Consider the following 17,269-nt stretch of genomic DNA (forward strand, 5'->3'; position numbering starts at 1 on the left):
GATTATGAAATGGAGCTTGAGTTTTTAAATTCATGTCATGGGCAAATTTTCACATACTAACGTACATCATTTGGCTAAAGGGCTTGCTGATAGGGGAGGTTGCAGGTTACTTTTGGTCGACCCAGACAACTAAACCTAATGTCTTGGGATGTTTTCACATTTATGCTGATGCTTGGCATGAAGTGAAACATTTGCACACATCTTCATTGTACAGCACAGCAGCTCCAAGCCTACTGTGTAAAATAGAAAGTCCTTTCGGCTTCTGCCCACTGTCGTGTGGGGTGTAATGGCCTGGAGCCTTAGTGGTATCCTTGCTTAGTGTCAGCGGTGGGGCCAGGATTCATGTACTTCATCACCCTGCTTGAGAAACTGAGACTGGACACTTCCACAGTGCCATTCCTTTGATCTAACACACACCACACAGACAGACAGGCAGAGCTCCTGTAAATGAAGAGCTGGTAAGGGCATTAAACTATAAGACAAGGGCTATTAAATGAACTCTGCTTTTCATGTTTGTAGTAATGGCATATGCAGGGGAGACTCAGTGAAGTAAATGAACTGAAGCAAAACTAGAAATGAGTTGCTTGCTGAGGGCCTGTCAGTTATCATGAATATTCAGTCATCTTCTCAAGCATTAAAGCACATGATACTTCAGATAGCCTCTTCCTACTGCCTCCTGGTCTGAGGAAAGGGGCAGATTCTGTCAGACTAAAGCTGAGCAGTCAAACTAAAGCACTAAACGTATGTGCGGTACATGTGCATGATGTGAGATTGTGTGTATTTAACTTAGGTATTGTCTCTTCTCCTCTCCAATTAGCCATTGGGAGAGTTTGGAATAAACTTTGTGACATTTACATAATCCTTTCCCTGTGCTTTGGATAATATAGAAATCATGCCTTTAACTTGAGTGCATAACTGTGTACAAATACAGACAGAGAGAAAAGTAATTCCCAGCTTCGAGAAATAATTGCTGCCAAGATAATTCATCATCTCTCATGCCAGGAGAGGCTGAAAGAGCTGGGACTCTTTATCCTGGAGGGGGAAGAGGGGTGTCACACCAATGTTTATAAATATCTGATAGCAGGGTGTGGAGAAGATAAAACCAGTGGTGCCCACTGACAGGACAAGATGCAAAGGCACAAATGGAAACACATGACTTGCCATCTGAACATAAGGAAACACTTTTTTTTCTTTTTTGTGAGGGTGGTTGAACATTGGAACAGATAGCCCAGGGAAGTCGTGGAGTCTTCATCCTTGTAGATACTCAAAAAAACAAATGAACATAGTTATCTGCAACTTGCTCCTGTTGGCTCTGCTTTGAGCAAGGGGTGTTGGACTAAACAATCCCCAGAGATCCCTGCCAACCTCAACTGTTCTGTGAAACAGACTGACCATCCTGGCTAATGCTCCATTTATCCTAACCTCTGGAGAAACTGTTTTACTCCCCTTGAACTAGCAAACAGGACACCAATGCAAAACCTGTGCTTGCCTACAACCTTCAAGACTGTTCAGATACTCCAGTGGGCAGCCCATAATTCAGAACTTCTTTATCTGAGTATGCATTTGAGCTATAACATAAATTGTTTGGAGGTTCATGCTATGTGTAGCTCATAGTAGCTTAAAGGCTCAAAGTAATGCACAAGAAGAATGTTAAGGAAATGCTTCAATGAGCTTCTTTTTTTTTTTTTTTTCCTTTTTTATACTTATTATAAGTATGAAGAAGTGTTTTGCATAGTGAGGCCAATATAATTGGTACTGTGGCAAACACCCTGGCTGGGATTTAACAGGTTTTTAGCAAAATCTGACAATGAGTCAGTAAAAAAAGGAAAACAAAACAAAACAAAATGATTAAGAGATATTATTGTAACAATTTCATTGGTGGACCACTGGTAAGGAGAAGAACATTAGTAAGGTCTAATTAACAATAATGATAAAACCAATGTTGTTTTTTGCTATATGAAGAACCATCACAGAACCGTGGAGAATATTAATTAGCGCTATCCAATAGAAGTGTGTTTATATATCTGAGTTTAATAAGAACTGTCTTCATAAATTTTCCTCTTCAATATTTACAGAGTGTTTGTTTATTCTTCCAGAGGTAAAGAAGAGAAAAAAAAAAAAAAAAAAAAAAAAAAAAAACAAAGAAAAAAAAAAAAGAGAGAGAGAGATAGAAAAGTGGCTTTTACATGTAACACAAAGCTGAAATTAAATTCTGATGCACCAAGTAATTTTAAGTGTTTCAGATTTCTCTCTTTTGGTTATAAAGAGATGTGTAGTACAGATTTTACTGTGGAATAAGGGCTTATATTGGATTTAAAGTTAGAGTTAAGATGACAGGCAGAATGTTTGCAATATGCCAGCTAAGGTCTCAATTTGATCAGTTAGACTGTAACTATGAAATTCAGCAAATGAAATGTAGACATATGTAACGTCTATGGCACATATCTATCCTCTAACCTTACTCTCTTAATTTAATGGGCAGACTAGAAATGTTTAGACTGCAAAGTAACAGATCTGTTTTATAGCCTAAGTAGATGAGAATCATTCTAGAAAAGCTTTTTTATTATTATTTTTCGTCTACTAAACACAAAAGGAACCTGGATTAACAAGCTTGCATGTGCATGTAGATGCCTGTGTTGTAGAAGTTTACCTTTGGCAACAACCTCCTTCCCTCAAATTTTGTGAAAGTGTGTGTATACATACGTGGTGCCTCACTCAATACAACTTTAGTCTGATACTGGGCTTCAGATAGTAAATATTAGTATTTTTTTCTTCAATATGATCTTACAGTTAAGCAATATTTTAATTCCAGAGAGCAGAGAGCAACCTTTGCCATTTAACCTCATTTGTGCTCTACAACCTCTCTTCCAAATTTTCTGCAGACTTCTTCTGGCTCACAAAACTCTGCCACATGTCTCAGTCCCTTATTGGTCCCGTTTGGATTCCTCTTCCAGCTTTCCAGAAATTCCTCTTCTAATGGCTCTTGGTTCTCAAAGTTTCAGGCAATCTCTAGTAGTTCTCTTGAAATGCCCTTCAAAAACATCTCTTAAATCTAGGTCTTGCAAGTTCTGGAGAGTTGCGTTTCCTGCCTTGGCATATCTTAAACATCATTTTTCTTCATATCATTCCATCTTTCTAATACAAAAAAAAAAAAAAAAAAAAGAGGTTTCATTCTTTTAAAGCTGTTCTGGGGATTCTGGGGATTCAGGGATGATAAATAGACTATAGGAAGTATCTTATTCCAAGTCTTGCTCTCACTGCCAAATTTTGGAAAATTAGTTGCAAAATTATCAATTTACATTAATTTGTGGTCAGTGCACCAGGGAATAACAGATGTGTTTTCTATTTACAAAATATTCAAAGCCCTATGGTTCATTTGGACCTGAAAAAAATAAATCAAGGAAAGGCAAAAATTGTGTGATACTAAATTGTACTCCTAGAACCCTGGTGCATATCCCAATATTTCTGTACATTCAGGGCAATAAAAGCATTTTGCAAAGAGCAAATGCTCTTTCTATCTTTCTCTAAAACACAAGCAATGTGTTTTGAGGACATTATGTTATTGAAACTAATTCTAATTGAACCATAGCTTTCCTTATCTCATTTTATTTACCTTATCTACTTCTGATGTCCTGTCTTACAGATTGCAACCTCCTTGAGTCACCAAGTATTATTTCTTGAATTTTTGTAAAAGTGAAAATATGAAAATATTCATGGCCTTCTTAGCTCAGGAGCTGCCCTTGTTTTCATGTCTCCAGAAGCACTAGCCTTACCTTTAATGACAAAATGAACACAGAGGAGACATAATTTTTTGCTTTGTAGACTTGTTAGGTGGCATCCATAAAGGGAAAAAAACCCTCATACACTTGAACTGCAAAATCTGCTTCCTGTGGAACAAGATCTGGAGCTCCAATGACTTAAACCTTAAGGCATTATGGCATTATGACAGCAAAGTTGTCTCTGCTCGGTGGAACCAGTATTATGGATATATCTGTATATCATGGCTATATCTGTAATATTAAATTAGATGAGCCTGGAATCACTATTGGGGCTGGAGTCCAAATAGCATGGACTGATTCACATCCATATTACTAAACTCTCTTGGCCCCCAAATCAGGGCAGCTGCGGTCTGTTGGGAAGGTTCTCTAGTTCCTACTAACTCCAAATTTGTTCCCCAGGAATTGTTTGAGAGTTAGCTATTGTTTGGCCTGGGCCAAAGCTGTACAATATAATGGTGTAAATCACTGAGTCCAGGCATGACCTCTGCTTCTGATTAATTTACTGACAGAAATATAACTGATTTATGATTCCCTGTATGGGTCACTGTGAAAGCACGGGCTTTTGGAAGCCAAAAGGGCCATCTGTACCATGGGGTGCATCAAGCACTGCACTGCCAGCCGGTTGAGGGAATGGATTGTCCCGCTCTGCTCTGTGCTGGTGCGGCCTCACCTCCAGTACTCTGTGCCGTTTTGGGCACCACAACATAAGAAGTACATAAAACTATTAAAGAGTGTCCAAAGGAGGTTTACAAAGATGGTGAAGGGTTTAGAGGGGAAGACGGGAGGAGCAGATGAGGTCCCTTGGCTTGTTCAGCCCAGAGCAGAGCAGGCTGAGGGGAGGCCTCATGGCGGCCTGCAGCTCCCTCACGAGGACCCGAGGGAATGGCATGGAGCTGGGACAGGGGAGAATCAGGCTGGGGGTTAGGGAAAGGGTCTGCACCCAGAGGTGGTCAGGCAACCCCAAGGCAGTGGTCACGGCACCGAGTCTGCCAGAGTTCAAGAAGGATTTGGACAATGCTCTCAGACTCGTGGTTTGATTTTTGTGTGGTCCTGTGTGGAGCCAGGAGTTGGACTTGATGGTCCTTGGTTGTCCCTTCCAGCTCATGATATTCTATGGTTCTATGATTCTATGACTCATCTGTTGTATAACGAAGCAGGGAAAAAAACATTTGGAATTAGTAGAAGTGAGAGTCAAGCCAGCAGTCAGTAACACATGAAATATCGAGGCTCTCTGCTCATCTAAAGTCCTGTGGTTTACCTGTGTTTTCACTTAACCTAAGTTCATGCCCTTTTAGTAATATTGGATCAGGTATTTCCTAGCTTCAGATAATGTCTTTTTACTGTATGCTGGATTTGGTGGTCACCAGCTTGGTTCAAAGCCAATGGGATGCACACCTTCATCCAGTACCTTATTTACCCATCATTTCCTTGCAACTTGAGACACATTTGCTGTAATAGCCCTTACTTTCTGGAATTGAAGGGTCTTTGGGCACTGCAATAAGTAACAAATTTTTCTCCTTACAAAGAATATTTATTTCATCCCTTTTTCAGATGCAGCAGGTTACATCTTCTGCATCCTCCTTATAGCAGGTTCTCACATTTCTTGGAAATAATTGAATAGTCAATAGCCAACTACAGGATGGGAACATGAATTGTCTGATGGGAGAAGAAAATGAGGCTCAGACCCGTGTCGAAACAAAAGAAGGCTTTGTAGCAGAAAACTCAATCACTTGCTGATTATGTACATAATTATACAACTTGGAGCATAAGGGAAAGTCTCTCCATCATGTCCTTGATATTACAACCTGTGTAGAAGAACTGCATTCCCCTTTATAAACATTTATCTCATTTCTTTTGTTTCTTACAGATGCTGGTTTGGAAAAGAACCAGGGAAATATATCGACTACATATATCAAGGGCCAGTGATTCTTGTTCTTCTGGTAAGGATTTATGTGGGTGGAAGGACACTGCCATCTTCCATTGAGGGATATTTTGATAGGCACCTGTGATGTTCCACTTCTACTTTCATATAAAATAAAACACAGAAAGGTCAAACATCTTCAGCTGCTCTCTGCAGTTGCCACAGTAGCTAACACTGCAAGTCAAAATTGCTGTGATCTGTTTTTGGTTGTTTCCTTGACCTCAGGCCATTCTTCTCTTCTGTAATGCTGTTTGCCTTACTTTGTAAAATGTTTTGAGATGTAGGAAGGAAAAACGTTCAAAAACAGGAGGTGTGCTATAACATCTGCTTCTCCACTTGAGCTCTTGAGAACTAGGGCACTTCTTTCATCCATGTTTTTTTAAAAAATGTAATAATTGTTGTAAGGAATTGCATTTCATTGTATAGCCATCTACACCTTCTCCATTCCCATTATTGCCACGTATTTGTTCTTTAGCCTTCCTCTTTTTAACTTTCCTTCTCATTGCCGCCCACAGTTAACAAGCTGTTTATCTGTTTAGCCAACACTCTGTCCTCTGTACCAGCCAACAGCAGGCAGAGAAAGAAGGAAGCTTTTTCATAAACTACTTGGAACCTTCAACTAAAATTCAGTGATGCTTTCCCAGAAAATAACGGGTGTGGATCAGCCAGATCAATGTTATTATAAAGGACAATGCTGGGAAAAAAAAAAAAAAAAAAAAAAAAAAAAAAAAAAAAAAAAAAAAAAAAACAACGATCTTCTTCTTTCATCCCTTTGCAGTAAAAGCCAGCTAGGAAGGAGGCAGATGTCCTGACAGGGAATTCCCAGGGCTCACTGGAGTCTTTTTCACTTAGGGAACAAAGAGTGGGTATATATGTTGGAGTATGCTGCTCCAACCCCCATGGAGAAAGTGTAAATGCTTCAGAACAGGCAGCCACTGTCAGCTTTTTCAAGGCTAAGAAGCCTTGAGCTCTCACCTTGTCAGATCTGTGCTTTTCATGTGATTCACCAAGAAAACAACTTCTCTGTTACCTAGGAAGCCAGCGACTAATCTGAATATTTCCTAATCTAAGAAAAAAAAAGGTGAATTAGTCTTTGAATTAATTGTTAAGATGAGGCAAACAGATCATATTGTGTGTAGCTGAAAAGAGAAAAAAAAAAACGTAATAGGAGTCTGTTTTTATGTAAAAAAAAAAAAAATCTTTACGTTCTACGGAGAGAAATATATTCAATGTGACACACAATATAATTGTGTGCTACCAAGAGAGCCATCCCAAAAGCACAAACAGCCTCACAGTGAATTAACTCACTGATATAGAGACTAACTCACATACAAATCCTATTTAGAGAGCACAAGTTAGCAAGTTTGCAGTACTCAAAGCATTTAGTTTTTACATCATAGCCTGGAGGTCAGCCCTGTGGATCTACCATAGCCCCTTTGCCTCTCTCTAGCAACCAAAAAGACCTTTAAAATTCTTTGATAGCATTTCTGACAGAGAGCATAGGTAGCTCAGAACCTGGAGAATAACTTTACTGTCCCCAGAATAACCCTTTCTAATTAAAGATAACAAAAAGAACTGAAAAATAGATGCACAGTTGGAGACTCTTCATGTACAGATCACTTTCTCTACCTGTAATTTACAGCAACCCTAAAAAAAAAAAACAACCTTTAAACCAAACCAAGTCTTGAGCATACCCTAAATATATCACCCTGACCCAACCAACCTGACATATCAAACCTTTCCACATTGGCCTACACTGGAGCTCTAATTAAAGCACTAATGAGGTAACAACAGTAATTGCACTGTGGGGTGGAGAGCAGCTGGTACAATTTAGACAAATCACATGAGGGCAAGCCCTTTCTTCACTTTCCATATGATTACCCTTATTGGGGAGTATTGTTTGGTGAGGAAGAGAGCTCTAGGGAAATTTATTTTAAAAGGAGAATATGAAAACTCTTGGTTATAAAGAGATATGTTATAAAGAAAAGTTATAATACACCCTGATTGTCAGAAAGTGCTTTTTTTTTTTTTTTTTTTTTTTTTTTAACAACAGTTGAGTCTCATGCTTATAATTAAAAATGCATGGTTTTACAATGTCTTAAAGTAACTTGTCAGGCTCTTTTTATGATTGTTATGCAAGTTAAATCATATGTAATGAATCAAGAATCACTTTTTGTTATTGGAGTTACTGACCCTTTCAAGGGTCCTATGAAAAGTGCTGGATTAAAACCACTGAAATTTGATGTTTGCCATGTACCATGGCAACATAGTCAAATATCTTACATCCAGCATGTCAGTATGCTTCTGCCTTAACAAAGGTGGGGGCGAAGTGCTGAATCTAGCTGCTTGCTCTTCTCTTCCCTCTAGTGAACAACAGCCATGGAAAATGGAGGGCTCAAAGGTATTTTGAAAACCATACAACTCTCTTTGACCTTTTTTGGTCACAGCAATGAGTTGAATCTGAACTAATGAATTAAAAATGTTGGATAAACTGAGCTTTGTGTCTTACCAAAGAACATGCAGGATGACTCTGGGGGAGAACCGGTGCACTGCTGGGATGATACAGAGATATGAATATTCCTAGAAGAAATGAATGTTATTTCCAAAATTGGACTCAGACTGGAAGTTACAAGTCTAAAAACTTCATTAAATTACCTGTCCACATGCAAGCACTCAGCCTGTGGCCATTAAAATTGGCTTTACCCACAAAGATAATTTTAACTAATGCAGAGAATTGTATTTTGGGTTTGTTGAGAGCCAAGTGCCCAGTGTACATCCAGCTGAGTTTTGGTTCCTTGTTAGACAAAGGTAGCATCTTTGTGTTCAAGAGGCATTACTATACCAGCCTGTGAAAATACGATTAGAGGGCTCTTGTTGGTAAATATTCTCTGTTACAGAGGGCTAAAAACTTTTGAAAGTTCTTGATCCTCTTTAAAATGTAGGATTTAATCTGTCAAAAATGATTTCCACTGGTTTTGATTTCTCATTTCTTTGCCTCTGTGCACTGGACTGCTGCAGACCAAGGCAGAATAATACCGAGAAACAGATCATGCAAAAGTTTTGATCCCCCTGGGAAAAATGCAAGTTGTCTAAGAACAAAGCATTTCTCATGATGGAACCAGTACTCAAGTTCACCATTAAGCCATATTATTCTCTGTTATGTCTCAGGATGTGAGGATTTTGAATAATGCAGAAGACATTTGTTCTACTGCTTTCCTATTTATCTTTAGAAGGAGCTTGAACATTGACTTGCACTAAAAATGGGGAAACAGTTTCAGAGACAAAGGAAACTGGGCGTACATTCTGATCCTGTATCTTGTGTTAGATACCTGTGACCAAAGTTGTGAGGGAGAAAATGTACTTAATTGTTCTTTATTGTTTAATTCTTGAATTGATTTTGGCTTGAGCATATCCCAGGAGATATCTAGCCATCTAGTCCTCTGAATACTTTGAAATTCAGTTTCTGATAGCACTGGAAAAAAGATATTCTATCAGTTGTTTTCCATTCGAGTTAGTGTTTGTTTGTTTGCTTGTTTGTTTTATTTCTATGGTATCTTTCCTCAGAATGGCATAACCAAGTTTTAATCATACGTCTCTGTCTGAAGGTAAAGAAAGGGCAAAGGGCTGGAACTGCAAGCCGTGGAATTGAATTTCAGCCTGAATTTATTAAGAAAAATACATTTCTTATGTGCAATTTTAAATGTAATCCCTGTCAAAGAACCGGTGAACCATGAAAACACAGCAAGATCAGAGGAGGAACCTCAGAAAACAGTCACCAGAGACAGTTAATTGAGCTGCTTTTTTTCTCAATAACTGTGTAGTGAACTGACCCCAGATATGAACCATTCTGCAAAGTTGCTCAGAGCTAAGACTGTATTAAATTTTCATTTTTTCACTTTCAAACAGGCAGGTTGGATATTAGGATTATTTTTTATTATTTTTTTTTTCAGACCTTCTATTCCATTTTAATAGATTCTTTTTACTTATGCTTGAGAACTGAACAGTTTTCTAACCTCTGCTTTTGAGGCTAGTTGAAAATAATTCAGCACAATCAATTAACTGCTGCCAGAAGTGGATGAGCTGATGGGAAGACCTGGAGTTTACTTCTATCCCTGCCTTCATCAGCTACTTGCTTTTGTCAAGTTATATTTCTGCTCTAGGTCTCAGTTTCCCCAGCTAAAAAGCGAGCTTGATGACACTTATCTTCCTTTGTAAAATCCCTGGATGACAAGTACTGTAGAAGAGTGAAGTGTCCTTAAGAAAATGGGCTCATCTATATAATAATGTGGAATTTTGACAAGGAGACAGCTGATGTGCGGTCTTCATGATGTGCTAATCAGTAATGATGTAGAATTTGAGGCTGAGCGCTGGGGTTGTTTAGCCTGGGGAGAAGGCTCCAAGGAGAGGCTGCAGTGGCCTGCCGAAACCTAAAGGGGGCTACAGGAGAGCTGGGAAGGGAGTCTTGGGCAGGGAATCGAGTGATAGAGTAAGGAGTAATGGCTTTAAACGTAAAAAGGGTAGGTTTAGACGAGATATTAGGAAGAAATCTTTCACTAGGAGGGCAGTGAGGCCCTGGCCCAGGCTGCCCAGAGGAGCTGTGGCTGCCCCATCCCTGGCAGTGCCCAAGGGCAGGCTGGATGGGGCTGGGGGCAGCCTGGGCTGCTGGGAGGGGTCCCTGCCCATGGCAGGGGGTTGGGATTAGATGGGCTTTAAGGTCCCTTCCAACCCAAATTATTCTATTATTTTGTGGTGGCAAGACCAAAGCTTGCCACAGTACTCAAGGCGTGACCATACAAATGGATTTTTATAGCAGTATCCTGTTCTCTGTTTTATTGTCTTTCATTCTCAGTAATTCCAGACATCTTTTGTTTCTTTTCTTGAGTACCACTGGGAACTGAGATGAACTTTTAAGGAAGCTAGCTAGTATAGTTCCAACATTTTGTTCTTGAATTAAAATACGTAGAGCTCATAACTTGTTATGTAAAGTTAAGATTGCTTTACTGCCCCACTGCATTAGCTTTATATCATGTGATTTCATGTGTCATGTTACTGCCTGGTCACTTAGTATTGTGAGTCCCTATACAGATCTTGCAATCAACTTTTATTTTTGCTATCCTGAGTAGCTTAATATCTCTAATAAGCTGTCAGCCTTCCCTTCATTCCCTAGATCATTAAGGTCTACACTGAACAGCACAGATTCACTACTAGCCTCACTCTGTTGAGAAAACAGACTACTATATATTCCTACCCTTTATTTCTTGTAATCTTATATCTGATGCTCTTCCCTCCAAACTTATAACAGACAAACTTCTATAGGAGCCTTTAGAAATTTTTCAAATTCTTTTCAGAAACCTGATATGTTTTCTTGTTTGTTTGTTTGTTTTGGAAGTACATCTCAGAGGAGAGTTGACTTACCTGAGCTTAATAATATTATTGACATAAAGCAAATGATCATACCATTACCATTAATATGTTTAAGCTACAGAAACAAGTTTATGATATTTATTAACTGTCTTCCAATATAACTAAAGAAATAGCAACAATTTAAACAATTTACTTGAGAGGTTATTTCCCACTACTGCAAAGTATGTTTCAATACAACTGTTTGCAATAGCTATAGGATTTGACTTAATAATTGTTCACTTTCTTTGTCCTAGTTTATCAGTGCAATGGTACTTTACAGTATCTATACATCATTTTTTTTTTTTTGTCTTGAAATGTGCTGCTCTGTGCTTTTGAATGATTATCCTAACACCACATATGCACTTACAGTTCTGAAGAGCACAACCATCTTTCCGCCATTCTCTTATGCGCATCCTTTTCTGATATGTTTTAAATGGACTGCAGGTAAGGGGTATAGGTTTGTTAGGCAAAACCCAACATTTATGGAATTCTTCCCTTTCTGATATTGTCCAATCAGATAAAATTTGCAGTGCGTCATAATCTTCACTTCTTTTTGCTTGACTGTAATGCTCTACTCACAGTTTTGCAATCCACATTGTTAAAGTTCTGTTTATTTTGATGTTCTAAAAAAAGTCACAATGGTTTGTTCATTTGCCATTTTATATATAGAAGCATTGTGCCTATGTATGCATCTATATGCATTTCAATTTTGCTTTCTCTGAAAAGCATCCCCTAGTTCTTTGCAAACATCTTTCTTGCTGATATAATTGCTTCTCTGAATATTTTATTAGTTTCCGCTGACTCTTTTCCCACTTTTGTTTCCAATTCAGCATCATTGTTTTCTGAGACCAAGAATTTTCTTCCATTTTTATTATTATTGATCTATCTTTTTCATTTTGCCTTCTGCTTCCTGACTAGCTTATGTTTTTTCTCAGCCCCTGGATTGCGGATTAATTTAGTTTTCTTATTGATTTTTTTTTTATTTCCTTGTCTCTACAGTTTCCATGTTCTTCCACTGCTAACAAGATTGTAGTCCATGACTTGCAAACTTGTAACATACCTGAATTTTTCTGACAAGACATTTATCGTCATTTTCACTAGTTTGCACGCATGCTGTCATAGCTACTTACTCTTAGAATAGAGATAATATGCTAATTTGATTAGAGTTCATCATGAGTTTATCTCCAGTTCTGCTTTTGTTGCTATTTCTCCCTTCCTGTTGCTTAAGTTCTGTAGCTCTGGAGTCAATAGTGTCTTCAGGAACAAAAAAGTGAGATATCCAATACCATGTATACACCTGCAGTGTCTCTTCTTTCTAAAATTTCTGTTCGTGAGACACATTCCACAGCCAATAAAAAATTCATATGACCAACAGCAGTTGCCCAGAAAAATTTCTCTGAAATTCATCCTGTGAAGTCTCTCCCTATACTCAGCGTCCTTTCCAGCTAGGAAATTGCATTTCATCAGCAAGATATTGGATGATTACTCTTTGGAAGAAGACTCTCTCTTGAGTCTTCTCTTTAACACATAGCAACTTGAACCTGCCCAGCCTGAGGAACTGCCAGGAGGATCATTCACAGCAACATGCCTGTGATTTAGGCAGTCATGTCATTTTGGTCATCTCCAGTATGCTGGGGTGGTGATTTGGCTGTTGAGAGACACCGGGGCACTTTTTTGTTTTTACTTATATATGTGTTTACTGGTATTTAAACCTTCAATGTGCCCCTGGTTTGTCAGGTGAAACATCTGAAGAGAAGTCCTGTTGAGTAATCTGTGACTGGGGGCTCCACAGTGGGTGACTTGACTTGGAAGTGACCTACAGTGTGTTCCTTTAGCAAAGCTTCTTGAATACAAGACATTTCAGGAGAGACAGATGTCCTGGCAGAGTAGGGTGAGGATCACAGACAGAGTCATGAGATTGGAAAAAAGGCTGTGGGCATGCTCATGCATGATGTGGGGCTCTAGTGAGGAATTGGTGTCACCCCAGCTGCAACTGGAGTTGGATTTGTACTTGGGTTTAGATAACAGGGTGGGTGAAGACAAGGGTCTGTGTGGGCATGTGTAACACAGACGTTAGGTAAGGAAGGTGTCCATTCATCCACCACTCTCTTCTTTCCCTAGCAAAACACTATTCCATCCCATACTGTCTTCAGGATGTGTAGTCCAGCTGTTCTTGCCTGGAGAGTTGGTCTTTGACTGCTGACTTAGAGACACTCATCCACAATTCTCCCCGTTCCCGACCATCTTAATTACATCTCATTATTCTGCATTTTCCAGCTCTTTGTTGTGTTCCTAAAGGAGTCATTATGGTACCTTTGACCTCTAGGAGGAGAACTCTAGTACTAAGAAGCCCTATTTGACAATCATGTCAGGACAGTATGATACAACAATTAAAAAGAGGCATTAATAAACCGTCAGACTATTCATTTGAGGTCAGGATGATGGTATACAATGCTCCAGCTAAGATGACTGCTCTAATACCAATTAGGGTTACTCGATCCTGGGGTGGATTTTACCACATAGCATAAAAGTGCTATTTTATTTATCAATGAATAAGTCTAAGTAGATTAATATTTACATTTCCTGGAAGTAAAGAGGAGGAGCAAACATTCTCAGAACCACAGAATTACAAACTTACTGTGTAGCTTAAAATAGGAAGCCTGGCAGAAATGAGCAAAATGAACTCTCAGGAGAGCATAAATACTTCTCATATAAGCTCTTGAGTTTAACAAAAATTGCAAAGAATACTCAGAGTTCCCTCTTCTGTGTTTTTTGGAATATTTTGGCTATTTCATCTCATTAAGGGAGACAAATTTCCTCTCAGATGGTGTTTGGCTTTTATGATTGAAAATGTTTATGACCAAAATCTTTCACTGAAAATTTGTTTTAGTTCAAAAGGGCTTCTGGGTTTGAATATTCAGATTAAAACTGATCTCTTCTGAAACAGGTGGTCCAAGTGCTTTTTGGATCATTGACTTATAAAGTCCTTCTGGAGCTTTGACTTTTCATCCCATTTTGGAAAAGGAAACAATAAACCTCCAAAGCCCTGGCAAGTAAAGAAAGCTACTTCTTTCCCAGCTGTAGTTGGAGAGGGTCTTATTCCAGCAATAAGGATATTCTTGATACATCATAAATAACATCATAAAAGTAGGAGAATAAGAAATAAGTTGTTTTATGCTATCTTCAAGACCTGTCCTTTGGACTAATTTTATCTATGAGTGCATATCAAGAGGGAAATCCTTAGTTATCTTTTCCATTAAGAAGCAGCAAATGTGTTGTATAAACAGAAATTAATAAAAATGTCAAGTCAGATTAAAAATAAATAAAAAGGATGTACTGCCTGTCAACATTACTTCTCTTAAATACCTATTCATCAGCCTTCATTTATGGAACTGATGTTTTGTAAGAGCTGCACAATTCTGAGAGAAATTAACTTGTTGACACAGAGCTCCAATAATAACAAGAAAGTCCTTAACAAATAATAGTGTACTTTGCTATATACAGTAAGAAGTTTTAGTTTTGTTTTGTTTTCTAGAAAAACTCATTTTGCAATGGTAAGATCTTTCCTCCTTTGAAATGTTACTATAGATATGTAGGCTATATATATATAGAATAAACACCAGCATCTTGATCTACTTTGCTTGTAAATCAGAATCATTCTGGTAGTCATTAGAAATGTGGGGATCTGCTCCAGATGGGAAAATAGCTGTTTTTCTTTCAAAGACTTCAGCTTTTGCAAGCTATTTGCAGCAGCCTCTTTCCTGTTTGATTATGTCTCTGTCCAGAGTTAACTCAAGCTATGAATTAAGCTCATCCACGTGAGCTGTGGTATCAGACCTGCTTCAGAAAAATAGACAATAAAATCCATCTGATCCTGCATTGAAAGTTTATCTTCAGATTAGACCTCTTTGAGTGCTACGTGCAAATGAGCAAAATGTCTTTCTGAAATGAAGGAATGTAGTTTTAAAATAAATCATTAAAATTGAACACACTGAAATGTGTTTCTAGTAGGCAAAACCAGGGAGAGAAAAAAAAAAAAAAATTAATTGTGACCACATTTGTATCTTTTGCCCTGCAATTTCTTGTTTGCTAAAGTCTGCCTTTGAGATGTCATCCTGTTCCGTGCATTAAAGATCTCCCAGAGAAACACAGATGGAGGCAAAAGGGAACCCTTGATGTTGGCACCACAAAACATTTTAGACCCTCAGTAGACACAGACCCTCAGTAGGCACAGCCACACTCAAAACTCAGGTGAGGTACCCCTGGATGATTTGAAATAGCACTTTGCATGGAAGACTTTGTGTGGGTAACTTGCTCAAGTGCTAGCACCATTTATCCCAAAACACTTGCTGAAATGTGCCTGTTCTCTCCACCAAATATAAATGGAGTTTCAGATAAACAGCTGTCTGAATTGTGGTGGGGCAAATCTGACTCAGTTCCTTCTGTTTGTACTCTTCTTATCCTCACTGTGATGGAATCACTTTGTAGGCATGGCCAAATCACTTTACTTCCTTCATTAGCTAATCTAGAATTGGGAAGAATTAGTTATCTAATTCTGAAGAAGCATGTGGGAAGAAACAAGTAACAGGAGCTTTTTGCACAATGAGAAAAAAGCTGCCTTAATGTCCTCTCCTAATGCAGTGACAGCTGTGGAAAGCATAGCCCTGTGAAAAAGAGAAAGACAAGCCTTGAAAGAGCTGCATACATTATTTTTAAAGCCAGAAGGAGATCTGAATGATGTTTGTAACCTTACTTTATGCATAAAACAGACCATAGGGTTCTCCTGACTTGATCCTCTTTGCCTCCCAGCCATCATCTCTCAGACTGAGATACGCAGATATACATGACTCATCTTTTTAGAACCTTCCAGCCAGCCCAGGATGCTCTCTTCCCTCACCCCATCCCAGTTAACAAGCCCTTGCAAAAAAAAACAGGATTCTGGTTTTCATGGAAAGACAGATCAAATACTTGTGTTATTTCCCCCACTCCCTCCTTCTCTTGGAACCAGGTCTCTCTTTTCTTTCCAGGCAAATTTATTTTCTTTCCAAGTTTTCCTCTCTCATCAGCTGAGCATTCTGTTAAAGTGTGGTACTCCCTGCCACAGACTGTTTCAGAGATGAACCTAAGAGATAATCCTATTAATCAGACTCAGATCAGACTTTTTCAGGGAAATAAAGCTCACTGAGATACCAAGATAATTCTCTAATGCCTGTCTAAAAAATTCTCAGAGTTGCCTGTTCCTGAAAGCTAGGACAGCACTTGGGCAGTGTCATCGAATGTTTGACTTCTTACCCTCTCTTTACACATCAAGGTATGCAGCATTATCAGTGGTGGGGCCTCAAGTCTGACATTTATCCTTAGGTGACTGCCAGGGCTTTGAAGGGCATTTTAGAGTTCACTTATTAAATGTTATTAAAGTGTAATTGTGTGAACAAATGTCAGGTCTGGAGTTGGAACCAGACTTTACATTGGGACCCACCCTAATAATCCAGGGGAATTTGGATCCAGGTTCTCTATTTATACAGCAGCCATTTATGAGAATCAGAATAGGAAGCAAAACTCCCAAGTTTGAGTCTCTTTCTGCATTTAGGTAAGGTGGAATTTGGGATCAGTGTTTCTGAAGCCATGGGTGAGCAGTGGGACAGGTTGTCTGTAATTAACAAGTACTACTGTTACACTGAAGTGCCAGATGGGTTAAGGTAACCAACCATTAGCCAGAGAAGTCTTGTATGGTCCGTCCATGCTTTTTCAAAGATCAGTGTGGCTTTGTATTCACAGCTGTTCCATTGGGGAACACTAAGGCTATCAAGATAGGATGTATCTCACCTAACTCAGAGGAGAGATCCCTTTACCTAAATATAGGCACTTAGTACCTTTTGAGATGCTCTGTCAGCCTCATGTGAGTCTGGCAGGGAAGATATAGATCCTCTAGAAAGTCCTTCCCCTTCTGAAGTAGTAGGATACAGCATGACACCAAAATGGCCTTCAGTGCCTGTTTTTAGGCAACTAAATGTAGCCCTGTAATACAGCCCTGTAATATATACACTCCCGACAAGTTTGTCTGTGCAAGTCCCATGAAGAGGAGCTTCAACAGAGGGAGAGACATCTCACACCAAAGTAAACGTCCCAAATAGACAGCAGGAACTCTATTGTTGAAGTAGCTATT

General features: G+C 38.8%; 1 protein-coding gene across 4 annotated transcripts in view; it reads left to right on the forward strand.

Annotated features, from left to right (window-relative positions):
• The window catches only part of CRHR2 (corticotropin releasing hormone receptor 2), a 156,744-nt gene that overhangs the window by 116,965 nt on the left and 22,510 nt on the right, over positions 1-17,269 (forward strand). For all 4 annotated transcript variants that reach the window (XM_082753951.1, XM_082753953.1, XM_082753952.1 and 1 more), the window contains one exon: positions 5,647-5,719. In XM_082753951.1, the coding sequence (XP_082610077.1) occupies positions 5,647-5,719 (73 nt within the window). The remainder of the gene's footprint in view (positions 1-5,646; positions 5,720-17,269) is intronic.

This window comes from Aythya marila (assembly GCF_965140915.1).
Source record: "Aythya marila genome assembly, chromosome: 2".
NCBI classification, from domain to species: Eukaryota; Metazoa; Chordata; class Aves; order Anseriformes; family Anatidae; genus Aythya; species Aythya marila.